An 18,262-nucleotide genomic window follows, 5' to 3' on the forward strand; every position below is an offset into this window, starting at 1 on the left:
GTCCACTGGTGTCCTGAAGTATTGACTGGTGGGCAGCTATATTAAGAAAATCAATAGATTGTTACAAAAAAAAAAAAATCTCCAAAAATAGATTCACATTCATTCAGGTTATTTGGCACTGGGCACTTCCTGCACCCCCCACCTCTCCCCAGCCATCACCCCACGGGCTCAGGATAAACCTTTTCCATGGACTCCAGTCTCTCTGCCGAGGACCTTCTCAACAGCAGCATGCATGCTGAGTGGACAGACACGTTTGTAGGCTGGACAAGCAATCTACAAAACTTTCTTTGGGTGGATAATTAGCAGAGTGCTTGGGTGGCGCAGGTGAAGGATTTGTGGCCGGACACCATGACAGCCGGATTGCAACACCACGACGGGGAGAGAGATTAAAGCAGCGCCAGGTAATCAAGGTCTGAAAGGCGTGTTCATCTTATCAAAGAGTCCCAGGTGATGTGAACGCTGGACATCACACTCTGTTCTGATGTCTCGTGACATTTCTGGACCATCAGTGTAGAGATATCTGAACCTGGAGCCCAGGTGAGCGCAGTATGGACTCACCGCGCCTTTCACAGGTGAGGACCGAGACGTTTTCTGCCAATCCAAATACCGGTATTACAGCATGTTAGGTATCAAATCTGTGTGATAACATTAGAAGCTATTTTATTTTTTTCTATGCATATTTCCAAGGCAGGAATTCACTGTGACAGTATCTTATTAATTAGTTTTTTTCTTATTAATTTCATTGATTAATGACAGCAAACATTAGAATTTAATTTGGGAATAACTGGCTATGTACTTGTGACTTTTAATAAGTTTCCATCAACGTTTATATCTGTAGTATAGATGCATTATTGCAGACAACAAGCTTTAAATGGGTCATACACAGAAGAGGACTAGTTATTATTATGTATTGTGACTTTCAAAATGTAAAAAAGAAATAAAGACAAAGTGCGATTAAATGATGTTTGCACCAATATAGGTCCAATACTGTTGTCACATTGATTTTGGTATTATTTTGGTCATCCTCTTGTGTGGATGGAATTTTACTGCGGCTGCAGCATGTGACGAGCCGATCAATAACCGGGCATGTGAGCAGAGAAGTGTTACCCGCACATGTCCGTGTGTGTGATTGCTCTGTTAGTCGGTACATTTAGGAATTCACTTCTGTCCTTCGGAGCTTGATTAGAGGATATATACTGTTCTCTTCTCTGTGCATTAGTCATGTGCGGATCAATGCTGAAATATCTATATATACTTCCGATTCCAGATCTGTAGGCTCTAAAATCGATTTTCAAATAAACATATTGATACTTTTGATACTTCCGTCATTTGTGGTAATGTATATCATTAACAGGAATACGGTGGAAAGTAACTAAACTATTCAGATTTTGTCTAAACGACACGCTGCTGGTAGGAACTACATTTTTCCATTTTCATTTTATAGTACCATATTTTCCGCACTATAAGGCGCACCTTCAATGAATGACGTATTTTAAAACGTTTTCCATATATAAGGCGCACCGCATTATAAGGCGCTACAGTAGAAGCTGGGTTTACGTTCTGCATCCATTAGACCAAGAGTCGGCAACCCGCAGCTCCGGAGCCATATGCGGCTCTTTCATCCTTATACTGCGGCTCCGGGTGGCTTGGGAAAATAAATTACAAAACAAAAAAAAATAAGTATTTAATTGAAGTGTATTTTATTTGTGTTAGTTCTTTAATATTTTAGTTCTAAATTGGAAGATTATTGTGATCTTGACATATTAGAATAAATATATTTATATATATATATATAATATATATAATATATTTGATCCATATATAAGGCCCACCGGATTATAAGGCGCATGGTCAACTTTTGAAAAATTTAAGGCTTTTAGGTGCGCCTTATAGTGCGGAAAATACGGTAGTTCTTATTTTTGTTTATTATTCGCTTATTTATTTGAATGGTTTTATTATTTTACTTTATTTTACTTACTGATCTTTTTTTAGTGATATAAACACCTTAAGCGTGAGCATAACTTGGCTATATTGTGAAGGAGGCCGCCACCTCAGTATACTTCTGACTTTAAAATAAATAGCTAAATAAGTGACTGTGATGTCTTGTATTGTTAAGCTATCTAAAATACACAATTGTTTTATATTTACTGGGCACATTAAAAGTGTATTTGCACAATGTATCGGTATCAAATCAGTATCGCTGATACCAGCCTGAATTTGAATCATTATCAGATTGGAAAGTGAATAGTAGTATCAAACATCACTACTGTGCATCAAATATAATCATTGCGTCATTCTCATCATCATTAAAGTTGGCTATCATCAGCCACGTGCTAGTGTGACGTCCATGGACGTTGCTGCACCCAAGTGGTCACATTTCAACAGAATGAGAAACGTTTTCTGCCTATAAGTCTGTTACGCCTCATTTTACGCAGTTTATTTCTACATAAATTTAATGCAAAAGTCACAACCTGTAAATAAGGACAAGCCAGAGATTTGACTGTGCTGTGCTGGAGTGCAGACTGCAGTTATGGGAAAGAGAAAAAGAGAAGCATCAACTCTTTCATCAAAGCCTGGGGTTGATGGCAGACAAGCTCATCCCTCGATTAAATCAATTTAAAGTGATATAAAGTGTTGGCATTCGCTGTCACCTTAATTTAGGTGAAACTAAACACTACTAAATACTTGTGTATATGTACTGTATTTTTATCTTTGTTTAGAAAATGGCCCCTCACAGCAAGAATTCGAAAGGCCATGATGGGAGTTATGGAGAGAAAAGCAAAGGTATTTCTTTGATTGCAAAGAATTCTGTTCATTTATTTGTAGAAAACGCTACGAATAAATGTACTATTTACACATAGAGCTGTTTGAGAAGGGCGGTTGATGGATTTAGGCTCTCGTTTGCTGCAGAGGTGAAGGCGAGTCCCGCTCACTCCACCATGGCTCTGGTTGAGTCGGAGGAAATCGACCCGTGGAACCTGCCGGAGCTGAAGGACGACGGCGTCTCGTGGTCAGGTGAATGATCAGAGCCAGAATCAACCGCATTCGCCAGATTAGAATTGATGCATCAAAACTGTATACAAGACTCCTTCAAATGTGCTTTTCTAACTAATTTCTGGGGGTTTTTTTCCAAGGAAAAACTAGATGGTTTCCACTTCTGTGCAATGTCACCCGCCTGTATTTATGTCCTTGTTTCCATTGTCTCAGATTTGGATACCAAAGGGAAGGTGCTGCGGGTGCTGCTGTCGGTGGGGAAGTTCATTTTTCTGCTGGGCCTCCTGTATATGTTCGTCTGTTCCCTCGACATCCTCAGCTCGGCTTTCCAACTTGTTGGAGGTGAACAACCCTTCTAGTCTGGATCCATTTGGAGATGAAATGTGTCATAAATTTGCAGAAAAAAAATAATAATTAAGCCTTTGCGTTGCAGTGAGCCAGTCTGAACCACGCTGGGTTGTCAGAGCTGATGAATACAAATGTTTAATATCTTTTTGTGGACATGTCCAGTCTTTTTTTGTCTTCCACAAAGCTGAGATGATTTATTGAAGTCTAAATGAACCATCTGAGACAGTTTTATCCTAAAAACCACCAGCATAACAGCACGCTAAGGTCCACTAATAAGATGCAGGAAGGTGTGAATGTGTGGGTGGAAGTAAATATGGGGAGGTTGGACACCTCTGCATTGATCTGTGATGTCACAGAACTATACAAATCCGAAACCACGCGTTGAATGACACTTTTAGACTCAGGTGGTCCTAGAAATAAAGCTATAGGTCGTCAATTATTCTCAAAATGTTTATGGTGGAAGTCACTTCAAACACCTGAATAGATAGATTTATTTATAGTACCCTTGGGTAAATTTGGTTCACAGTGAGTGCCTCCTCATACAATCTAAAACCATACACTCAACAACACAGGATAAGATAAAGTGACAACAGGGCTTTGGCTAAAAGAACAAAGAACAAGAAGGACGGCCCCAAGATAAGAATCAAGATAAGTTAAAACATCAGTAGATAAAAACACTAAAATATTAAAACGAAGCAAAAGGATAAAAGGATAAGACGTCGTAGCGAGTCTCTTTTGAACACGCAGTGTTTGTCTTGTGAGATGTAGCGACACAAGGAGTAAAAAGAGATGCAAAAAGGTTTACAAAACTGCTCCCAACGCTCCCCGTGTCCAGGTAAAACAGCGGGGGACATCTTCCAGGAGGATTCGGTGCTGGCCAACCCTCTGGCCGGCCTCGTCATCGGCGTCCTGGTCACTCTGCTGGTGCAGAGCTCCTCCACGTCCTCCTCTATAGTCGTCAGCATGGTCTCCTCTGGGCGTGAGTACGGGCCTCAGTACCACACACTAGGAATGGGCGATATTTTACCGTTCACGATAAACCATCAAAAAAATTCCCCACGATAAGAATTTGTCATCTCGCGGTAAAAATGATAAATTCCCATTGATGACGTTTTTGTGTAAAGCTGATTTATAGTTCTGCGTTAAATCCACGCACAACGTACGTAGGAAGGAAGGAAGGAAGGAAGGAAGGAAGGAAGGAAGGAAGGAAGGAAGGAAGGAAGGAAGGAAGGAAGGAAGGAAGGAAGGAAGGAAGGAAGGAAGGAAGGAAGGAAGGAAGGAAGGAAGGAAGGAAGGAAATGAGCCAGAAAGAAAGAAACAAAGGAATGAGCCAGAAAGAAAGAAAGAAAGAAAGAAAGAAAGAAAGAAAGAAAGATATGAGCAAGAAAGAAAGAAAGAAAGAAAGAAAGAAAGAAAGAAAGAAAGAAAGAAAGAAAGAAAGAAAGAAAGAAAGAAAGAAAGAAAGATATGAGCCAGAAAGAAAGAAAGAAAAAAGGATCAATTCAATTTAATTGGTGTAGTTTAGTAGTATTTAGTATCTTTTAGAGCAGTGTTTTGGGGGCTCCAAAGACTGAATGTGGTGATAGATTTATAGTTACAAAGGTGGAGTTGAATTGGTATTTTTTTAATCGTCATTTTTATCGTTATTGGGATAAATGCCAGAAATTATTGTGATATTTTTTTTACTCCATACCGCCCATCCCCACCACCCACACACGCACACACATTTAACCACAAACACGTGTGTCTGCAGCGGGGGGATCCTGAATGACATCTAATTCATTTTATATATACCATATTTTCCGCACTATAAGGCGCACCGCATTATAAGGCTCACTAAATATATGGTAAAATACCGTACTATAGTGGCTGGGGTTGAGTTACGTATCTACCTGATGGAGCTGCGCTACAGGAAATGCTACAAAATCCTACAGCAAATGCAAAAAAAAAAAAAGAAGAAAAGTACCGTATTTCAAACTTTATTAAAGGAGCATGAGGCAGGATTGAGGCAGGATTTATGAAAAAAATTTGTATACGTTTTAGGTTTTCTAGTAATAATGTCAGATGAAGCGTTCCAAACCAAAAAGAATGAGCCCTCTAGTGTATCTCTCCTTTGCCTTGAACAGGAATTTCCCGCGCTGTCCTGTGGATGTGACGTCACATGACGCTGCATGCACGTTCTCCCCGTTCTCCCGTGCCGGCTTCACTGTTGGCTGCAGTACCCCCGACGGCCGTCGTGGTGAAGGGTGGCGCTAGAGAGTCTCATTTCTTAAAAGGAGCCTCATGCTCCTTTAACAAAATAAAAACCAGCTTTGCTCCATCTCGTCAAAGTCGCCATTATGCGAGTCAGCGTCGCTGCTGTTGTCTTGAACGTCTGTGACGATTCCTGACATTTTTAGCGCCATTACTTCGGCAACACCAACTACATTACCCACAATCCCCCTGACTACAGTAACAGAAATTACCGTAATGATCACATATAAGGCGCACTGCAATATAAGGCGCACTGCCGGTTTTTGAGAAAATTAAAGGCTTTTAGGTGCGCCTTATAGTGCGGAAAATACGGTAGGCACCTTTCAGGTCACCCAAGGTTTACCTTACAAGTGATACAAACACACATTATATAAAATACAGTTAATACAAAAGCAAAAATACAATACAAAAAGCAGCAACAGACAGCATAAACAGAGTGCATAGACCAATAAATACAACTGTGTGCTTTGACAGTGCTGAAAGTCCCGGTGGCCGTTCCCGTCATCATGGGCACCAACATCGGCACCTCAGTGACCAACACGCTGGTTGCCATGACGCAGGCTGGGGACCGCAGCACCTTTCGCAGGTGACCATTTGGAGTTTGGCTCCAGGATTAATGATCTTTTATTGCTTTTGCATCTGTGACTGCTGCCGTTCCTGCTGCTCTGGACTGAACTGCACAGTTCGTACATCTGCGATCAGACTACTTACGTGTGGCTTCAGTCGTTTTATTCCTGAGCTTTTTATCCATCAGTTTGTCCTATTTACAGGACTGTCTCAGAAATTAGAATATTGTGAGTTCTTTATTTTCTGTAATGCAATTAGAAAAACAAAAATGTCATACATTCTGGATTCATTACAAATCAACTGAAATATTGCAAGCCTTTTATTATTTTAATATTGCTGATTATGGTTTACAGTTTAAGATTAAGATTCCCAGAATATTAAAATTTTTTGAGATAGGATATTTGAGTTTTCTTAAGCTGTAAGCCATGATCAGCAATATTAAAATAATAAAAGGCTTGCAATATTTCACTTGATTTTGTAATGAATCCAGTATGTATGACATTTTTGTTTTTGTAATTGCATTACAGAAAATCACAATATTCTAATTTTCTGAGACAGTCCTGTAACATCCTTGTTGTCTATCACCTCAGCGAGGATACACTTCCTGATTCTGATTCGAACAAGTGGCAGATGTGCTTTAAACTCAGCAAATATGAGATTATTGTAAAAGATAAGATTATTTTGTATTTACTATTCCATCTTTTTATATTTTTTTATGTTTTACTACATCCCCAGGGCGTTTGCAGGGGCCACGGTGCACGACTTCTTCAACTGGCTGTCTGTGCTGGTGCTGCTGCCCTTGGAGGTCGCCACCGGTTATTTGTACGTGCTCACGAAGCTCATCATCGACTCATTTAACATCGAGAGTGGAGAACCCCCGGAGCTGTTAAATGTCATCACCGACCCCATCACCGAGGCCATCATAGAGGTAACGTGTCAGAGCACAGTTTTGTTTTTTAGTTAAGACTTGTCCAGTCAGTGGAGAGATACAAGTAAGGCCGCGTTCAGACTGCAGGCAAATATCCGATTTTTAGCCCATCCAGATTGAAACTGGATGACTCTTTTGAAGTCTGAACAGTCCCAAACCGCATGAGATCCGATTTTTGCAAACCAGATGGAAACCACCTCCAGGAGGTAGTTTCATATCCGATCATTATCGCATTTGGGCAGATGCGTGTCAGTCTGAACAGCTCCAAACACTCAGATCGGATATGACTGTCCCAGACGCTCCAAACCACCCGCCCATTTCCAGTTGTGGAGCTACTCATCCTTTCACAGAGAACATGTACAATCTCTGATGTCACGTCAAAAACTATTATTTGTAGTTTAAGTGTTGCAAATTCACATTACAAATCATGTTTTAATAGCAGAAAAAAGACTGCATTTCCACGTACGGTACGGGTCGCCGCGTACCCTACGCCGTAGGTCTGCGTTGGTGTAACGCGGAACCATAAATCAGCCTTCAGTCGCGCTGTGAGCCTGAACCTGCAGCCCGTCAGCTCATCAGGAGGAGAGGTTACAGAGCGGGGCTTCCAGTTGTTCATTGCTGGTTCGTTTTGTTAACTCTGAGCTTTGTTGGTTGGTTTGTTAGTTTGCTGGTGGTTTTGTTCTGAACACTTTTATCTGTTTCTCATTTTGCTGGGACGTCGGGTCCCTGACGCCTCCGCTCCGACGTCGTTGCTACGGCAACCCGTCAGATCAGTCAATGATGTGGCTCAGTCTGAACAGAGCCAGATCTGATATGGACACTTGCTAAAAACAGTGTGGACAGTCAGCCCTGAAAATCGGATATGAGAAGGAATCAGATATATATCAGATTTGCCTGCAGTCTGAACGCGGCCTAAGAGTGAAAGTAAAAGTTTGGGGAAATCCTACGTTTCCACGTTGGTGACATTTGGCCTCGTTGATGAAACTAGAGAAGATTCGTGCTCCTGCTGTTCGCTGAGGAAGATTCACAAGTGTTTGAAAATGTTATTGATGTTTAGTCTCATCAGGTTGATGTTTTATGTTAATAAGCATTAATTCCTCTATTTCTGGTCTTGAACATGTTCCAAAAATATTTGTGACAATGTGCAATTCAGGGCTAGCAATGATGTCAACGTGAATCTACGTGATGGCTGATATCATCGAACAATTAATGAAATTGGGAATAATTTTAGTTTTTAAGATCTTTTTTTTAGATCTTTTACCCCTGATATATAAACAATACCAATTGATTACTATGGGAAACTTTGTGAAGCTCTATAATATGGCGCCCCATTGACAAATGCCACTTAAGATCATCTTAAGATCGTCTCTGGGCTTGGAAGCGTCTGTAATGTACTTTATTTATATATAGCACTTTACAACAGCCTTTCGGTGTGCCAAAGTGCTTTACTGCAGATAAAAAGGAGGATAAATAAGAACGAAAACAGTAGAAAAAGAAAATACAACAAAATCTAATAAGATAAAAGTGTTGTCACATTACTGGGTGTTAAAAGCCATCTTAAATAGGTGGGTTTTTATCCTAGATTTAAAAGTTGATGAGTTGGCCTCAGCACTCTACCGGGATTACGGACGGTTAAAAGCTCGGATAAATACGAGGGTGCGAGGCCGTTAGGAGCTTTAAAAACGGACATCAAAATTTTTAAATCAATTTCATAAAGGACAGGAAGCCGATAGGACAGGAGTGATCTGCACACGTCTGTTATTGTTGGTTAAAAGACGGGCAGCAGCATTTTGCACAAATTGCAGGTGACTAAGAGAAGACTGGGAGACTCCTACGTAAAATGCGTTGCAATAGTCCAACCGTGAGCTAATTAGGGCGTGGACGGCCTTCTCCTGGTCATGTTGATTTAGAAACATTTTAACTTTGGCCAGAAACTGGAAAAAAACTTGTCCTCACCTCAATGTTGATATGTTTGTCAAAGTTCAGATGACTATCAAAGGTTTGGGCATGCATATTTACTTAAACAAAGTTGAGGAGACAAGACGTATCTGCCCACTCAGCAATGAAGTAAAAGTAAATGAAGAACTTCTGTGGGCCCAGTAGTGTCCCACCTCTGTCTGATTTCGTTCGTATTTTCTGTTTTATTGTCATTAATGAGATATTTGCTTGAAGACGGGGATTACAATGTGAAGTCTGACTGTTGCAGTCACTGGAATCGTGTTGTTTTTATGACGTGGCACCTAATTTCATTATACAAGGCTGTTATCTCTGTTCTTGGATTCAGTTTTCCTTTCTCCTCTGACTCAGCTGGATCAGTCCGTCATTAATGGAATCGCCACTGGAGATCCGGAAGCCAGAGAGAAGAGTCTCATCAAGACATGGTGCAATACCTTCACCAACACAGTAAGAGAAAGAGTCAATTATATAAAAGGCTTGTAAAAACAGTAACATTGACATCTTTATAATCGAGCCGTCTCCGCGTTTCAGAGCCTATCGATCGTCCAGGTTCCAGGTCCGGAGAACTGTACCGCTCCGTCTCTCTGCTGGTTTGATGGAAACGAGACGTACACGCTGAAGAACGTGTCGAATACATTCAACATAGACAAATGTAAGACTTTTAAAATCGCTGCCTTGGCTCCTCCATGCTTTTCAGGATGGTTTTATGGTTCTTTTATTAGTTTATAAACTTCTTAATGGTCTTAGGGATTTTTAATGATCTGATCTGCTTTTGAAATTATGATCTCTCACGGACCCTGAGGTCCTCTGGTACCGGCCTTTTAATTGTTCCTAAAGTTAGAACAAAAACTTTTGGCGAGTTGTTCAGGAACAGCCTACCAGAGAACTTCAGGAACGCAGAGACTGTTGACATTTTTAAAAACAGGCTCAAGACCTTCCTTTTTAGTTTAGCTCATAGCAGAATTTTATTTACCGTATTTTCTGGACTATTAGCCGCTACTTTTTTCATAGGTTTTGAACCGTGCGGCTTATACAAAGGTACGGCTATTCTGTGGATTTTTCTTCCACCGCTCGGGGCGCTCTAACCGGAATTAGAATCAAAACTAAGACAAAATAAATGCAAAGAAGAATACGCTACTTCTTCTTTAGCAGATAGAAGTAGGTAGAAGCAGATTTCAAACAGATAAATAGATAAACAAATACAGTTATTTTCTCTTGGTTCTGTCCCGTTTTAATCAGCAAAGTTGCTGCTGTGTTAAAAGACACTGTTAGGAAAGGGTCTATTTAGGTACAAACATGTACATCATTTACAGTTCAAAATCCTTCTGTACATGTAGTAAATATCTAATCTAACAACATAAATATCTGGGGCTTGCATATCTTTTTTTATTAAATAGAGTGGATGCGGATTGTATATCTTTTTTTAATTATTTTTTAAAAAATAGAGCTTATATGCAGGTGCGGCTTATAGTCCAGAAAATACGTTTTTTATTAGTGTGGATTAGTTTATTGTTATTTAGTTATTCCTTATTATTTTAAATATTAATTTTCCAATTATTATATTATGTATTTATTCTTTCATATTAACTTTCTTGCTTCACTGCCTGTCCAGAGGGCCAAGCAGTGAAGCAGGAATTAGGACTAAATGGAGGGTTCTCTTTGTGTGCAGGCACTCACCTCTTTGTGGACACGAGCCTGTCCGATCTGGCGGCGGGTCTGATCCTGCTGGCCGCCTCTCTTCTGGTTCTCTGTTCGTGCCTGGTCCTCATTGTCAAGCTGCTCAACTCCATGCTGAAGGGACAGGTGGCCACAGTCATCAGGAAAATCCTCAACACGGGTCAGCGTCGCCTCACAGCCGACACCCATTGACCCAAACTGTGAGGCCAATGGTCAATGAAACGTCAACATTTGCGTGTGTTTGCGTGCAGATTTCCCTTTTCCTTTCGGCTGGGTCACGGGTTACATCGCCATCACAGTCGGCGCTGCAATGACTTTTATTGTGCAGAGCAGCTCCGTGTTCACGTCGGCTATCACTCCACTTGTTGGTGAGGTCAATTGTCAGTTTTACTTTCTCTTGTTCTTGCCGTCTTATTTATGTACAGGTACACTAACGTATAGTTAATTATCATGATTCTCTGTTAAAGCAGGGAGGATGCAGAAAGTAGTCTGGTATTGAAGACAATATAATTGTCAAAAAGAGTCTCTTATGTCCAAATAGGAATTGGTGTCATCAGCATAGAGAGAGCATACCCATTGTCTTTGGGTTCAAATATTGGCACCACCACCACAGCCATCCTGGCAGCTATGGCTAGTCCAGGAAACACTCTGAAAAATGCACTGCAGGTGAGTTAAGCATACTAAAACACTTTCTAAACCCCATACTATTCATGTTATGTACCATGGAGTATGTACTGCGTTTGATGTTGGTACTAAAGCATGCCACTGCAAAAACAGTGAAATGTGTGGTGTGTGCCGGTACTGATGGCCAGTTTCTGGAACTTCAAAACAGAGGTAAAACATAAGCGCGGCGTACCGCTGTCTGTCAGTTTTCACTGTTGTGATCTCTGATTGTGGTTGTGCAGTGCATTATGGTATAGTTTGGTCATTTGTGTAATAGCAACTGGTGTATGCATACTACTTTTATAGTACATACTAAGTAGTATGGCAGGCAGTTTTGAAAACGACCGGGGTCATTGTTAGGCAGGAGTTATAATTCTATCCTGTTATTTTTCCTACAGTTGTCTTTTTCAATGGTTTTATTTTGTCTTATTTTAGTTTTTTCAGTTTCTATCCATTCACAAGACGATCTCTGTACCTGCAAAGCAAGTGAAAAGGTTCAGTGTTGCCCAGTTAAATTTCAATTACAAAGTTTAATTCAGCTCAGTTACAATCTATTATATTCCCAGGAAATCAAGTGATCCATTTATAATCCATTTATATCCAATATAATATCAAATCAATGCAATTAAGATGATGATCAAAATGCCATTTTGTTTAAGAAAACAGCTCAGCCAAGCAATCAGACACATTGCAATTAATTTTGGGAGGACAGTCTCAAAATTAATTGGAAGGAATTGGAGGAAAGAAATGCCAGAAAACACAGACTTTAGCCCAGGTTCACAAAAAAGACAAACACAGAATTAATAACTGTTATAACGGCTTATATACATACATGAAAGGTAAAGCGTGGAAAGGGCCCAGTGCATCATGGGAGGCCACAAAGCTGTTTTAGCCTATAGCAGCATAACTTTATTTGCCAGGTGTCCTGACCTACAAGCTTCATCAAAAAGGTTCAAGCCAAGAGAGTTTACGTTCTTCCCAAAGACGAGCAGGGAGCCGGTTCCCCCAGAGCGGAGCGCGATAACCGAATGCTTTTCGAAACTCAAGAAAGTAGGCCTGAAGTGTGAGAGTGAAATGCGCTCGTTGGATTGCAAGGAACTATGAAGTCCTAACGATAAGCCATTAGGCCCTCAAGGGCTTCATTTGTGAGGAGAATCATTTTAAATTCTATTCTGGATTTGGCCGGAAAAATCGTTGAAAAGAAGCTGAGACTTGAGGAACACGAACCTGGTGGCTGATTCTCACCAGAGATTGAGATTGAGAATCATTTCAGGCCAATCTCATATCTAGTAACGAATGCAGGGGCCGAGACTTTCATCGATAACGTTACAAATGTGAAAAAAGTCACTTCCAGAAACTTCTTTACGTGTAAACTAAATTACCAAGGCACCAAAATAAAGCCATGCTGAGTAACTACGCAGCTCAGCAGTCACTTCCTGAAGCATAAAATCTTTCAAAGTTGCAGTTTCTTTTCCATTTCACTGCATTTGTCCTGGGGGTACCGGCAAGCCGTGGCTCGGGCAGTCCTGGAGGCAAAAACTCGGGTCTGGGAGGAGTTCGATGAGGCCTCGAGGAAATTCTGGGGACCGTTCGGGGCCTCAGAAGGGGGAAGCAGTACTCTGCCGGCACCATTTATGGTGCGGGTGGGGAGCTGTTGACCTCGACTGGGGACATCATCGGACGGTGGAAGGAATACTTGGAGGATCTCCTCAATCTGACTGACATGCCTTTCACTGAGGAAGCAGAGGGTGAGGACTCTGGGACGTGCTCATCCATCACCCAAGCCGAGGTCACCGAGGTGGTTCGTAAGCTCCTCAGTGGCACCGGGGGTGGATGAGATTCGCCCTGAGTACCTCAAGTCTCTGGATGTCGTAGGGCTGTCTTGGTTGACACGCCTCTGCGACATCGCATGGAGGAAGGGGAAAGTGCCGCTGGAGTGGTGGTCCCTCTTTTTAAAAAGGGGGACCGGAGAGTGTGTTCCAACTACAGGGGGATCACACTTCTCAGCCTCCCCGGGAAAGTCTACGCCAGGGTACTGGAGAGGAGATTACGGTCGATAGTTGAACCTCGGATTCAGGAGGAACAGTGCGGTTTTCGTCCCGGTCGTGGAACACTGGACCAGCTCTATACCCTCCGCAGGGTGCTCGAGGGTTCATAGGTCAGACTTGTTCCCGGTGCATGTTGGACTCCGGCAGGGCTGCCCTTTGTCACCGGTCCTGTTCATAATTTTTATGGACAGAATTTCTAGGCGCAGCCAGGGGCCGGAGGGGATCCGGTTTGGGAACCACAGGATTTCATCTCTGCTTTTTGCGGACGATGTTGTCCTGTTGGCTTCATCGGACCGGGATCTTCAGCATGTGCTGGGGCGGTTTGAGGCCGAGTGCGACGCGGCAGGGATGAGAATCAGCACCTCCAAAACCGAGGCCATGGTTCTCCATCGGAAAAGGGTGGGTAATGACCGAAAGGACAAGATCGCGGATACAAGCGGCCGAGATGAGTTTCCTCCGCAGGGTGGCTGGACGCTCCCTTAGAGATAGGGGGAGGAGTTCGGTCACCCGGGAGGAGCTCGGAGTCGAGCCGCTGCTCCTTCACATTGAGAGGAGTCAGCTGAGGTGGCTTGGGCATCTGTCCCGGATGCCTCCTGGACGCCTCCCTAGGGAGGTGTTCCAGGCATGTCCCTCCTCCCTAGGGAGGTGTTCCAGGCATGTCCCACCAGGAGGAGACCCCAGGTAAGACCCAGGACACGCTGGAGAGACTATGTCTCTCGGCTGGCCTGGGAACGTCTCGGACTCCCCCCGGAAGAGCTGGAGGAAGTGTCTGGGGTGACGGAAATTTGGGCGGGGGGAAGCTGGCTCAGTTGGCAGAGCGTTCGCCCATGAACCTGAAGGTTAGTGGTTCGAACCTTAGTTCCTCCTGTGTCCACCAAAGTGTCCTTGGGCAAGACACTGAATCCCCCGGTTGCTCCCGGTTGTCAGGCCAGCGCCGTTGTGTATGGCAGCTCCGCCGACAACCGGTGTGTGAATGTGTGTGTGTGTGGGTGAATGTTTGCAGTGTAAAGCGCTTTGGGGCTGTAGGAGTGCAGCTGGAAAGCACTATATAAGTGTAAGCCATTTACCATTTACCATCCCTGTTGAGGCTGCTGCCCCCACGACCCGGTTCCGGATAAGCGGCGGAAAATGGATGGATGGATAGATGCATTTGTCCTGAAAATTTTAATAAATAAACAATACCGGCCAGTTAAATGCAGTTTGTGTTGGGTGCTAATTATTCATCCCTAAAAATATTTATCCTCAAACACTTTTTAACAAACCACTTAAATATTGTATGCTTTAGTGCACGCTATTTACATAAGTAATCATTTGTATTGTTTAAAAATGTATTCATTTCATGACGAGTAAAATAAAGTAAACTATTTTCCATGATTCTTTCAGATTGCCCTGGTGCACTTCGTGTTCAACATCTCCGGCATCCTCCTGTGGTACCCCATCCCCTTCACCCGCCTCCCCATCCGGATGGCCAAAGGCCTGGGGGACATCACCGCCTCCCACCGCTGGTTTGCTGCCGTCTACATCCTCTTCTGCTTCTTCATTTTACCTCTGTCTGTGTTCAGCCTGTCGCTGGCGGGATGGCAGGTCCTGGTGGGGGTCGGCGTACCTCTGGTCGTCGTGTTGATCGCCATCATGGTCATTAACATCCTGCAGAGACGAAAGCCCGGGTGTCTTCCAGCGGCGCTGCGGTCCTGGGACTTCCTCCCTCTCTGGGCCCACTCCCTGGACCCTTGGGACAAAGTGGTCGATGCCATTTCCGCCAAATGTTGCTGCTGCTGCAAATGCTGCCACATTCCATCCGATGCTGAAGAACACGAATCACAGGGCTCTTCGGAACAGATGGGGAAAATACAAACGGAGGTGTATGACAATCCTGCAATGAGTGCAGAAAAAGAAATGGAAAATGAGATAAGGATAGAGATGAAGATTCTCAAAATGACCAAAATCTGAGATTTTATATGAACTGTGTTTATATGACTGAAGGAAGCAGGTTAGTCATGACGTAAGACCCAACCTTCTTCAAAGTGTGTAATTTAAAATGGCTTTAAATGAAAGATTATGTGCAATAATGGTGCTTCGTCTTACTAAAAGTGGCCTTTAAAGTTTGGTATTGATGACTCAAATTTAATGAAAAGACCAAAACTCAAAAGCATGTTTGCTTGTCTTTTGGTGCTTTTAAACTGAACATCAAGACAGTTCAGCTCAGACGTCGGGAAAAAGAACATTTGTTCTTTGCAAGGCGAGTTTCAGTCAATACTTTTGCAGGACGCGGTTTGACAGTGTGATGTCATCAGATTTTATTGATACGAGTCACTCCGCACGCGGCTGTTATACAGCAGAGAGGTTGGTTAATGGGGGATAAGAAAGAGACACGAACAAAACAAGTCATCTTGGCCATGTAAGAGGGGAAACAATGCAATTCAACTGGACATGTTGTGTTTAATCTTTCACGTCTCCAGTTTGTTTCTATGTTTATTAATTCCTGATTACGTTTTTGTACTTTTTCTATCAACTTTTTCAAATCCCAAATTTTAAAATAAGTGGATGGAAACTCAGCGAAGCAGTTTAAGGCCACATGTTAAAGAAGTTGTTGAAGAAAACACGACCTAGGAGCAGCTCCACGTGGACGAAGACGAAGCTCTTTCTGCTGGAGAACACAAGCTTTTGGATATTTAACATAAACTCTCTTCAGACTTACCCGACAATATGTGCATTTCTTTTTGGTTATAGGATTTGGCAAAATTGTGATTTCACCTTTTGTACCTTTGCTGTAGTGTTTTATATTGTTAGTTGATTAACACCATTTACACTATGAGGCCTGATGCTAACTCTTAACTTAACGGCGGGAAGCCTTATTTTACTCTTAACTGCTACCAGCATGGTGTATGTTTAAAAAAAGCAAGTACAACCACTTGTTTATGTGTTTCTTCTCTTTGTTCTTCTGCTGCATTCTTCTTTTTTTGTCTACGTTTACGCTGCTCGCCATTTGCAAACAAAAAAGAAAAGGTGCATTACTGCCACCTTGTGGTCATCTGTGGTATTTGTTCAGTCAGAGGTTCTTGTGAGGCGCTACAGTGTGATGGAGACGGCCGGCTCTTAAGCTGGGCATACACTGTGCGATATTTTAAATCGTTTGAGTCAACCTTATCTCACACTGCACGACTAGATCGCTGAGTTCAAAAGTTCACAGCCGAACGATTTATGGTCTCACTGTACGACCCGATGCTCTGATGCGACCCGTCTGCTCACACTATACGATCATAATCCTCCCGTCGGACCTCTCTTTACTGGAACTGCAACGTCAAAAAGAAGTGGAAGAGGAGGAACCCCGAAGGGGGAGACACCAAAGATGCTCAGCAAAAACAAACACGCTGCCTTAAAGGAGCATGAGGCTCCTTTTAAGAAATGAGACTCTCTAGCGCCACCCTTCGCCACAACGGCCGTCGGGGTTCCTGCAGCCAACAGTGAAGCCGGCACGGGAGAACGGGGAGAACGCACATGCAGCGTCATGTGACGTCACATCCGCAGGACAGCGCGGGAAATTCGGCCCCCGAATTGCAGCACATTTTGCAGCACACAGCCTGTTCAAGGCAATGGACAGATACACTAGAGGGCTCATTCGTTTTGGTTTGGAACGCTTCATCTGACATTATTACTAGAAAACTTAAAACGTATACACATTTTTTTCATAAATCCTGCCTCAATCCTGCCTCATGCTCCTTTAAACCTGAATTATGGTTCCGCGTTAAATCGACGGCGTACCCTACGTCGTACCCTATGTCGTAGGCTCTGCGTTGGTGTAACGCGGAACCATAAATCAGGCTTTAGCAATTTGTGCCATTCTGTGTGGCGATAAATGAAAAAAGATTAGACAAGGAATTGGCTGGGCAGAGTAGGCAATGCGGTCTTTTTTTTCTGCTATTAAAACATGATTTGTAATGTGAATTTGCAACACTTAAACTAAAAATAATAGTTTTTGACGTGACAACAGAGATTGCGCATGTTCTCTGTGAAAGGATGAGTCCAATCGGGTCGTAGCTGCTTCAACTGTGCGTTTCCTTCACGAGGAGCGACCAGGATTTCAAACACGTTTGATTTTCTTGTGAGCACACGATTTGTGATCGGAAGCTCGTCGTGAGGTGTTAATCTCTCGTCGTTACCCCACGTGTACTGCACGAGGCACGACCAACGATTGGGTCAAAATCCGGCCCGATCCAAAAAATAGTTGCACGACTGGAAAATCGGCTCAAAACGAGCCAATAATCGCAGTGTCTGCCCGGATTTAGAGGTTCCTGTGTACCGGGTTGACCCTGGATCCCCAGCCATTAAAACGTACCGAGATCATGCAAACTCCACATTCTGCACAAACTCCTGCCGGACCCAAGAATCAAACCAGGAACCTTCTTGAGGCGACAATGAGGCGACTGAGCCACTAACATACCGGTACCTACATAGGTGGGGCTATTTCCCTGATTAGGGTTTGACAGTATCTGAGTGTTATGAGATACGGGCCCCGCCTTGGGGTTGTTCATAGGTCTCACATTGGACCCATGTGGGCTGCTCTCAGCGGTTCTTCTCAGGCACGTGGTCGACCCCACTGGGGCCAAACACGTTTAGCATATTTATTGTTTCTTTTTAAATAACTTAGGTAATTTATTTGTGATTGCACTGTTAAAAATAAACCATAAATCTGCTCGACTGAGTCAGCTTGACTGGGAGACTCATCGACCCTCGTGCACCGAGGGTCATTTCTCTGACCCTCCGTACACGCTGATGGCATCTTTATTACATTGTTATCCGTGCTGCCCGATCTCTGTCAGGGTAAACA

The 18,262-nt window shown here is 43.0% G+C and overlaps 1 protein-coding gene across 3 annotated transcripts; it reads left to right on the top strand.

Moving 5' to 3' along the window:
- The first annotated feature begins 238 nt into the window (after window positions 1-238).
- LOC133457742 (sodium-dependent phosphate transport protein 2B-like) lies at window positions 239-16,345 on the top strand. Of its 3 annotated transcripts, none has more exons than XM_061737253.1 (13): window positions 239-401; window positions 2,721-2,784; window positions 2,911-3,015; window positions 3,208-3,336; window positions 4,178-4,321; window positions 6,070-6,181; window positions 6,898-7,090; window positions 9,398-9,493; window positions 9,578-9,698; window positions 10,716-10,883; window positions 10,975-11,091; window positions 11,265-11,389; window positions 14,818-16,345. In XM_061737253.1, the coding sequence occupies exons 2-13, from the start codon at window positions 2,724-2,726 to the stop codon at window positions 15,382-15,384; spliced, it is 1,938 nt and encodes a 645-aa protein (XP_061593237.1). In that variant the 5' UTR covers window positions 239-401; window positions 2,721-2,723; the 3' UTR covers window positions 15,385-16,345. The 3 variants fall into 3 exon arrangements, with proteins under 3 accessions (XP_061593237.1, XP_061593081.1, XP_061593158.1); XM_061737097.1 differs by lacking the exon at window positions 239-401 and adding an exon at window positions 420-572; XM_061737174.1 differs by lacking the exon at window positions 239-401 and adding an exon at window positions 586-609.
- Window positions 16,346-18,262: the final 1,917 nt, after the last annotated feature.

This window comes from Cololabis saira, chromosome 1, assembly GCF_033807715.1.
Source record: "Cololabis saira isolate AMF1-May2022 chromosome 1, fColSai1.1, whole genome shotgun sequence".
In the NCBI taxonomy this organism is placed as follows: Eukaryota; Metazoa; Chordata; class Actinopteri; order Beloniformes; family Belonidae; genus Cololabis; species Cololabis saira.